We start from the raw sequence: 10,154 nt of genomic DNA on the forward strand, positions 1-10,154 counted from the left end.
AAGAGAAGGGAAAGAAGGAGAAATTTTGTATGTATGTATATGCAGGATAGTAAACATGGCTGTTCTACTGTCTTGTATTTCTTTGCTGAAAGAAACTGTCAATGAGTCCTTGGTTGATCAGCACTGCATGTCTATATCTGTTTTCATGAGAAACCACTTTGAAGATATCAATATGTAATACAACAAGCATTGTTAGTTCCCTACCACTTTGTTTGTAACTCCATACTGTCTGTACTGTTCCTTTGCTGTTTTGTAAAATGTTGTCTGTCTGTTAATATTTTCCTTTTATTTTTAAAATAAAAAAAAGTGATAAAAGTAGTAAAACTATAGATTAGTTATGGCCAGGGATTGGGAACAGAGAAAGTAATAAAAGAGAAACATGAGAGATCCTATAGTAATTAAGATATTCTATATTTTGACTGTCTCAATGTCAATATCCTGGTCACAATGTTGGGTAAAACAGTCTTATTTCAAAATTGACAACTATTTTTGAAAACGAGTAAAAACAATCTATACAAACAGTCATTAGGAAATGACTATAGGGAATGCTTTGTTAACAAGTACACAGAGGGGAAAGGACCAAGATGGTAGAGTGGTAAGCAGCAGAGAAAGAGCCTCTCTGAGAGTCGCTGTCCAGATGCTGGAATAGAACAACATGGAGAAGACAAGGAGGAGAGAAGTGGGTCCCTGAACCCAGGAAGGATCTGAGGTGCAGCTGAAGCTCACAGAGAATGTAAGAGAGAAACTTCAACAAAGAAGCAGCAGGTAGCTGGTGGCACCTTCTCTGAGACCGGACTCACTGTGCAAGAGGAGCAATTCAGACCTGTGGACACATGGCTATTGCTGGTGACTCCAGAGGCCTCCACAGAGAGGCAGCAGTGGACAGGAAGAATTGCATTAGCTGGCAGTGAGTACAGTGGGCTCAGTCATCACACTCGACAGAGGGATTGGCTGGGAACCATTTTGGAGGGGCTGGTTGAACTCAGAACTCAGAGGAGCTGCCAGCTCCATCTAGTGGCTCCCATCTGGGCGGAGGCCCAGCAAAGGTGTGCTGAGGGCTGCAGGCTGAATGAATCTGGTCTGGGCCAGAAGATGCAGGCCCGCTGACATTATCCACTGCCTCACTAAAAAGCTACTGCTGGCTTGTTGGGATAAATCAATATTGGTTGGGATTCTGTCTCCACACGTTGTCTACCAGTGACAGCAGAAACAAATCTGGAAGTGGACTTTTTTCTTTTTCTTCTCTCACTTGTTTGCTTTTTGTTGTTGTGGTGGTTTTACTTTTCTTTTTTTCTCCACTGTTTGATCTTATTTTTATATGAGTGTAAGCATGGTTTCTACCCTCTTTGTGGTTATGGTTCTGTTCTGTACTTCTTTTTTTATCTCTTCCTTGTCTCTTTCCCTCCAGTCTTCTGCACCAGTTTCCCAAAGATAGCATGATCCCCCTTTGCCTCCAGCCTTATTTCTAATCTCTTCTCCCACTTTTCTATCTTCTCCCTAAGCCATTTTAAATTTTAACTCCTGAGGGCAAAATTGACATATTAAGGACTTGTATACTGCATACAATTTTCTGGCTTGTTTTAGATTTTGTTATATAACCACAAAGCTATTTCATGTGCAAATTAATGGTTAGCTCAGTTTGTCATATTCTAGGCTGTGTTTGATGCAATTGTCATTGGTGATGGTACCACTATGGCCAAAAGTGACAAAACTGTTCTAGACAGCTGTTCTTTCTAATATACCAAGACTGAGACTGACTACGGGTCACAGAAAATACTGTTGTACAGTGCCAAAGAACCAGGGGTTGGGCCAAACAGGCAACAGTTACTCATCCCCAACAAACTAAAGAGGTAGGATCTTACAACAGAATCAAAACCCAAAATACCAGCAATGTCTGGAAGATGATTTGGAGAAGTAGTCATTTCTTAAGGGTTCTAAATACTAGCAATAAAGCAACTCGCCTTAGGCAATTTACTAACATCACCCCAGGAATTAAACTAAAAAAGAAAAAATGATGAGGCACTTAGATAAGATGCAACCCCAAGCATCCAGTTCAGCAAAGCCAAACCCAGAGAGAAATTAGGTGGGACAATCCCAAAGCCACCCACCTGGCCTCTTCAAAGTAGAAACAACAAATCAATTAAATGAGACGCTAGAAAAAAATCAAATCAGAAGTAATTTCTCAGATAACTGCAGAGATGGTGTCCACAATGAAAACCATGCTTAGTGACTCTAGAGCAGATAGACAAAAAAAAAAAAAAAAAAAAAAAAAAAAAAAAAAAATAGAGGAATTTAAGAAAATTATGGAAGCTATGAACACTCAGCATAGGAAAGAAATAAAAATCATAAGGCAGATTCAAGCAGATATCTAGGAAAATAAAAACTCTATTCAAAGTATCTGTAGCAGATTAAGCCAACGTGATAGGATCTCAGATATATAAGACAGACTTGTAGTTAGCAAGCATGAAAAGAAAGATTTCTTAAAAATAGCAAGAGACCATGAGAAATCAATACAGAAGCTGCTAGATGGAGCAAAGAAGAGTAATTTAAGATTAACTGGAGTCAATGAAAAAGCAGGAGATAGCATAAATGATAGATTTAAAAAAAAAACCAAAAAACCTTTTCACAGACATAGTGGCAGAAAACTTCTCTGGCAGGAAAAAAATGTGACATACAGTGTGAGGCACATAGAACTCCAACTAGCCATGATCAAAAAAATCTACAGCCAAACACATCGCAGTCAAGATTCTAGAAATTCAATACAAGAACAGAATCCTAAAAGCTGTTAGGGAAAAGAAACCAATCACCTATAAAGGAAAGCCCATCAGAATCACAGCTGACTTCTCAGCACAAACCCTCAAGTCAAGGAGAGCCTGCAGTGAAGTATTTCAAGTTCTAAAGAGAAAAACCTTCAACCCAGATTGATATACCTTGCAAAACTATCTTTTAAAACTGATGGAGAAATAAGATACTTCCATGACAAAGAACACCTGACGAAATTTATGAACACCAAACCAGCACTCCACAATGTTTTGAAGAACATTCTAGAAAGAGATGACAAGGACTAAAACTCCATAAACCTCAACAGAAGGAAGCCACTAGGCAAGGAAAACAATTAAATGGAGGGAGGGAAAAAAAGAGGGGGAACCAACTACAGGAAAATAATATGACAGGGATAAGACAATACATACCCGTTTTAACCATCAATGTTAATAGTCTCTCTTTTTTTTAATGTTAATAGTCTCAATACACCCATCAAAAGACACATACTGGCAGAATGGATCAAGAAGCAACATCCAACAATATGCTCCATATAAGAAACACATTTAATTCAAAAAGAAATTCATAGACTCAAAGTCAAAGGATGAAAAACAATACTCCATACAACAGGAACCCAGAGAAAGCAGGTAGCTATTCCATTTGCAAACAAAGTGGATTTCAAGCCAACAGTGATTACAAGGGACAAAGCACATCACTATAACTTTGTCAAGGGAACAATCAAGAGGAAGAGATAACAAATATATACACAACAAACACAAGTGCACTCAACTATATAAAACAAATATTAGTGGGCATGAAAAACAAAATAAGCACAAATACAGTTGTATTGGGGGATCTCAACACCCCACTGTCACAAAAAGACAGATCAGCTAGACAAGAAAAATCAAAATGAAATATTAGAACTGTATCAAACTTCTGAACGAACGGACTTAGTAGATGTCTAGAGTGTTCCACTCCACAACAGCAGAACAAACATTCCTCTCAGCTGCATATGTGACATTCTCCAAAACAGACCACATACTGTCTCAAAGAACATGCATAAGTAAATGGAAAGTAACTGAAATTATCCCTTGCATATTGTCAGACTACAGTGCAGTGAGACTGGAAATCAATGGCAAAATAAATGACAAGAACTTCATAAACACATGCAAATTAAACAGCACCCACCTAAACAACCAATGGGTCACAGACAAAATTAAAGAAGATACTAGACAGTTTCTATAATTAAATGATAACAACAAGGGGCTGGGGATTTAGCTCAGCGGCAAAGCGCCTGCCTGGCAAGCGCAAGGTCATGAGTTCGGTTCCCGGTACCGGAGAAAAACCAAAAAAAAAAAAATGATAACAACAATAAACTATACTGGAACTTATGGGACACAGGGGAAGCAGAGCTAAGAAGGATATTTATAGCAGTAAATACCCATATCAGGAAAACACAACAAGCACAAATAAACAAGTTAATGATGAACCTCAAACTTCTAGAAAAAGAAGAGCAGGCTAAGCCAAAAGCTCATACATGGGAGGAAATTTTAAAGATCAAAGCAGAAATTAATTCATTGGAGACTAAAAAAAATATGAAGAATCAATGAATTGAACAGTTGTTTCTTTAAAAGATTAAATAAAGTAGACAAACCCTTATCCAACCTTATCAAAAAAAGGAAGGAAAAGACTCAAATCCATGCAATTAGGAATGAAAAGGATGAAATCAGAAAGGACCCTGCAAAAATCCAGAAGATCAACTACACCTACTTTGAAAACTTATATTCTAATAAGACAACAAATGCAGAAGAAATGGGCAGGTTTCTAGATACATATGAGTTACCAAAGCTGAAGAAGACATAAAAATTCTAAATAAACCAGTACCAATCAATGAAATCGAAGATGCAATTAAATTCCTACCAACAAAGAAAAGCCCAGGCCCTGACAGATTCACTGTTGAATTCTATAAGAAATTTAAAGAAGACCTAACACCACTGTTTCTCAAACTCTTTAATGAAACTGAAAGAGAAGCAACACTCCCATATTCATTTCTGGAAGCGTGCGTTACCCTGACACCAAAACTAGAAAAGGACCCAACAAATAAAGAGAATTACAGGCCAATCTCCCTGATGAACACAGACACAAAAATCCTCAATTAAGATACTGGCAAAGAGAATGCAGCAAATCATCAAGAAGATTAGACACCATGTCCAAGTGGGATTCATCCCAGGGATGCAGGGATGGTTCAACATATCAACAAATCAATAAATGTAATACACCATAGTAACAGAGCCAAGGACAAAACTCATATGATCATCTCAATAGATGCACAAATATCTTCTGACAAAGTCCAGCACCCACTCATGATAAAAGCCATACAGAAAATTGGAATAGGTGGTCTTTATCTCAAACTGATAAAAGTCATCTGTGACAAACCAACAGCCAACATCATATTAAATGGACAAAAACTGAAAGCTTTCTCTCTAAAATCAGGAACAAGATAAGGATGTCCACTGTCTCCATTCTCGTCCAACATAGTCCTGAAAACTTTAGCCAGAGCAATTAGACAAGAGAAAGGAATAACGACAGGAACGGAAGAAGTTAAATTATCATTATTTGTAGATGACATGATACTCTACATAGAAGACCCCAAAAATTCCACTAAAAGCTTGCTATATTTAATAAGCAAATTCGGTAGCATAGCTAGATACAAAGTCAACACTCAAAAATCAATAGCATTCCTGTTCATGAAAAACAAACTCACTGAAAGAGAAACTGGGAAACAATGCTTTTCATAATAGGATCCAAAAAAATGAAATACCTAGGAGTCAAGGTAACAAAGGATGTAAAGGACCTCTACATTGAAAACTACAGTACTCTGAAAAAGGAAACTGAAGAAGATATCACAAAATGGAAAGATATCCCTTATTCTTGGGTAGGAAGAACCAGTAGAGTGAAAATGGCCATACTGCCAAAATGGTTAACACAGATTTAATGCAATTTCAATCAAAATTCCAACAGTATATCTCACAGCATTAGTTATAATCCTAAAATTCATTTGGAACCACAACCAACTGAGAATAGCAAAGGCAATTCTGGGCAACAAAGGCAAAGCAGGGGTATCACAATCCCTGACTTGAAATTATACTACAAAGCTACAGTGATAAAAACAGGTACTGGCAAAGAAAAAAAAAAAAAAAAAAAAAAACCCAAAAAACCAGACCTGAAGATCAATGGAACAGATTAGAAGATGCAGAAACAACTTCAGACATACTTAGCCACTAATTTTTGACAAAGGTGCTAAACACATTCACTGGAAGAAAGCAAGCCTCTTTAATAAATGGTGCTGGAAAAACTGGCTTTGCATGTGCCAAAGATTAAAATCGGACCCATATCTTTCACCATACACTAAATTAAATTCAAAATGGATCAAAGATCTAAACATTAAAACAGAAACATTAAATCTGCTAGAAGACAGAACAGGTAAAACACCTGAAGACATTGATGTAGGCAAAGATTTTATGAATAAAACCCAATCCACAGGAACTATCAAAAAGAATCAACAGCTGAGATCTCATCTTATTAAAAAGCTTTTTCAAAGGAAGAGAAATCACCAACAGAGTGAAGAGACAATCCACAATATGGAAAAAAATGTTTGCCAGCTCTTCCTTACACAAAGGATTACTATCAAGAACATATAAAGAACTCAAAATAAATCAGACCCCCAACACAAATTTAAAGACTCAATCCAAAAATGGGCATCTGAGATGAACAGACACTTAGCAGATGAACAAATACAAATAGGATATATATTAAAAAATGTTCAACATTACTGGTCATTTGAGAGATGCAAATTAATACAACACTGAGATGCCCCCTCACCCCAGAAAAAATAGCTATCTTTAAGAAATCAATCAATAAGAAATGCTGGTGGGGCTTTTGGGAAAAGGGAACCCTTTTCCACTGTTGGTGGGAGGATAGACTGGTGCAACCACTGTGGAAATCTGTGTGAAGATTCCTCAGAAAGCTAGGATTGGAGGTCTCATTTAATCCAGCTCTTCCTCTTTTGGGTATCTTCCCAGAAGAATTAAAAATACCATATCACAGCAATATATGTGCACCCATGTTTACAGCAGCACAATTTGTAATAGGTAGATCTTGGAAACAACTCAAATGCCCATCAACTGAGGAATGGATAAAAAAGATTTTTTTTATACAGTGCAGTACACCTCAGCCATAAAGAAGGACAAACTTGAGTCTTTTATAAGTAAATGGATGCAACTAGAGACCATACTCATGGGTGAAAGGAACCAGACGCACATGTGTAAACATTGTGAGAAGCTGAAAGAGTAAATAAGATAAAAAATCAACAATAAATATTCTAAAGCAGGAAGAAACTTCAAAAGGAAAGGGAAACTGGGATGGAAGAATGGATAAAAGAAAAAAGGGAAAAGCAAAAAGAAAAAATAACATATGTATATAAAAGACAGATATAATAGTTACTCTAACTTCTCTCAGTTCACTGAAAAGAGAGGTTTGTGCTAATATTGTTTGTACAATTAAATGCTGATATCTTATACTCTGAGTAACCATTTTAAAGACAATATGCGAAGTATTAACCATTGTTACCCTATTATCTTGTTTTGAAATTTTTTTCTCTTTCAAATAAAAAAAAAAAGTACACACACTTGGAACATTTCATCAGCAGGCAACCTCTCTTCTTTCGTCCGATTTTGCCGAACTACATTTTTCCCCCTTTAAAAACAAGGTTTTATTTATTTATTTATTTTTGTTTTGTTTTGTTTTTTTTCCGGTACCGGGAACCGAACTCACGACCTTGCGCTTGCCAGGCAGGCGCTTTGCCGCTGAGCTAAATCCCCAGCCCTAAAAACAAGGTTTTAAAAACCTTGTTTGAAACCCACTTGACCACCAAACCTTTCACTTGCTCATCAATGATACATACAAGATCTGGAGACAGCTGTGGACTGGACCCAAGGCAGAACACGATGGTTGAAGGGCTGGAACCCAGAGCGGTAAACTTGACTCAACATGGTGAGATGTGGTCACTAATCCAATACCTGCAGGATGTGTTTTAAAAGTAAATGATGGACAATTCATTTTATTTTCCTCCTCTTCCCCAGCCTCTCAATAAAAATTTGACCCTCCTGATCCATGTTACCATGTTAAATCACTGTGAGCATATCCTCTGGAAGATGAGCACACAGGTAGAAATCTTAGCCTTGAAGACACGGTGGTTATGGGCATTTTCCTACTCTAGGTTAAACTAGTGGCAGGCATGTCCAACCTGCCGCCCATTGATTTTCTGCTCTGGTGAAGAAGAACCATCTTGTACTACATATAAAATATATAATAATATAATGAATGTATAGGTCATAAAACTTCCTTTAAAATTTTTATTATAACATAAAAAAGAGGGCAGAAACAGAGCAGAAAACAGTGGGCCACAGGCTAGACATATCTGCTTTAGACGAAGAATTGTTTTTCTTAAAAAAAATAGGGGGCTCCTTCCAATATGTACACACAAAAGCCATTCATTACTGTGGCTTTTATTATGCTACTGTATTTTCTTGAGATAAGAAAAATACTGTACTTCCTTTGGTTGTGTGACTAACTTACGCTTTATTGACTAGTGGATATATTCCAATTCTCTTCTCAAATGTTCCTCAAAAACCTAGTTAGTATTTAGCCCCATAGTGAAGAAGGAAGGACATGTATTGCTCTACAATTTATACTGCACTAAGGTGCAAAAATGGGAGAAAGAAGAGATGAGCAAGATGTATCTGCTATAAAATGTATGGGACCAGGCAGGCAACTCAGTGTGTTAAGGACATATGTGCTGACTTCCATTTTCTGCACGACACTGAAACATGATGCAAGCCCACGATCTACGTTTGCCATGTATATAAATTCCTTCAATAATACTTGCTAAATAATTACTTAAAACACCTATACAGAGCCAGAGAGTAAAATAATCTAAATGAAATTGTAGTTCTATCTTCTTTATGAAACTTCTCCTCACAACTCAAACCTTCCAAGTTGGATTTAACCTTTAGGTAGCTTTTACCTGGTTCACGTGTTACTGCCACTATTCCCAACTGGTTTATAAACTTCTCACTGACAGCATGGTAAAAAGGATAGGGAATCCAGACTTTGAAGTTGGACATACTTCAGTTTGGGCTGTACTTGCTGTGCACCTTTTGGAGTGTTACATAATAATTCTAAGCCTCAGTTTCCTCATGTGTAAATCAGGGACAATAACAGAAAAGACCTCATGAAATTGTGAGAATTAAATGAAATACACGGAAAGTGCTTGGGCATGACAGATGCTCAGTAAATGTTATTTTGCTGCTTCTGTTTATTAGGCACTAATATGGTTTATAATCTATTTTTCCTCTTCCAGTACCTGTCACAAGCATGTAGTCAGAGTTACTGATGGTCTGATCACACACACTTATAGACTGTTTACCTCCCTCTTATCTAGGGTAATTGAAAGCTCTGAGTGTTTAAGGTCCACTGAGTTACCCTGGAAGACCTGACTCAGGGCCTCTTCCCAGGACCACTTTTTCTGGAGTGGAGAAAAGTCCACTGGAGGTTAAGTCCACCCTCTCGCTCCAACAGATGGTTCACCTTGCCAATTTATTATGCCCTCAAGAAGCAGACAGATAATCCGAAAGAGCAAAGGGTGAGTACGAGTGAGTGAGTGAGTGTGTGTGTGTGTCTATCTGTCTAGACTTTCCACCTGTCAGCAGGTGGAAAGTTTCTGGTTTTGAGTCAGGCCTTTACTCGAGTATCGCTACATGTTCTGAACAGAAAGCCCTTATCACTGATTTAGGCAGAGGACTGAACTTCGGCCCCAAGAAGCATCACCCAGAAACACATGGCTCACCACTCACACACAAAAGACAAAGTCTGCACGATAAAACTCACCACCTTAGAGGGCAGGGGACGATGGTGGGGGAGGGCGGGGTGGGCACTCTGTCGTGCCAGGAAGGCTCACACACCATACAGCACACAGCAACTGGCGGTGGGGAGTGAACTTCCCCGCTGCGGAGAGGCTCACCAAGCGCCCAGCTGGGCCAGCGGGAACTGCAGACACAGGCCCCCGAGAGTCCTCTGTGGCCCGGCCCGTTACAGACCCGGGTAGTGGTACTGCCCCCGCCAGCTCCGCAGGTGTAGTGGAGGCTGGTTCCGCACTGGGCGCAGAGCTTGCAGTCTTCAAACCTCCACCTGCCCGGTTTTCTAGGGCCAGGGCGGGCGGGGGCCTGAAGGCATCGGTAGCGCCTGAGCGTCTGCGCCCTGGCATAGGGCACCACGCCCGAGCCCTGCGGCGCGCCCCGGGCGGCCCACTGCCGCCCACATCCCCAGGCCCGCGC

At 39.0% G+C, this 10,154-nt stretch overlaps 1 protein-coding gene across 3 annotated transcripts in view; it reads right to left on the reverse strand.

Annotated features, from left to right (window-relative positions):
* The window catches only part of Aldh18a1 (aldehyde dehydrogenase 18 family, member A1), a 54,440-nt gene that overhangs the window by 43,931 nt on the left and 355 nt on the right, over nt 1-10,154 (reverse strand). For all 3 annotated transcript variants that reach the window (XM_013506238.1, XM_005407548.2, XM_005407547.2), the window contains exon 2: nt 7,724-7,838. In XM_013506238.1, the coding sequence (XP_013361692.1) occupies nt 7,724-7,811 (88 nt within the window). In that variant the 5' untranslated portion in view covers nt 7,812-7,838. The remainder of the gene's footprint in view (nt 1-7,723; nt 7,839-10,154) is intronic.

Source organism: Chinchilla lanigera, unplaced genomic scaffold, assembly GCF_000276665.1.
Source record: "Chinchilla lanigera isolate Chin_1 unplaced genomic scaffold, ChiLan1.0 scaffold00106, whole genome shotgun sequence".
Classification (NCBI taxonomy): domain Eukaryota; kingdom Metazoa; phylum Chordata; class Mammalia; order Rodentia; family Chinchillidae; genus Chinchilla; species Chinchilla lanigera.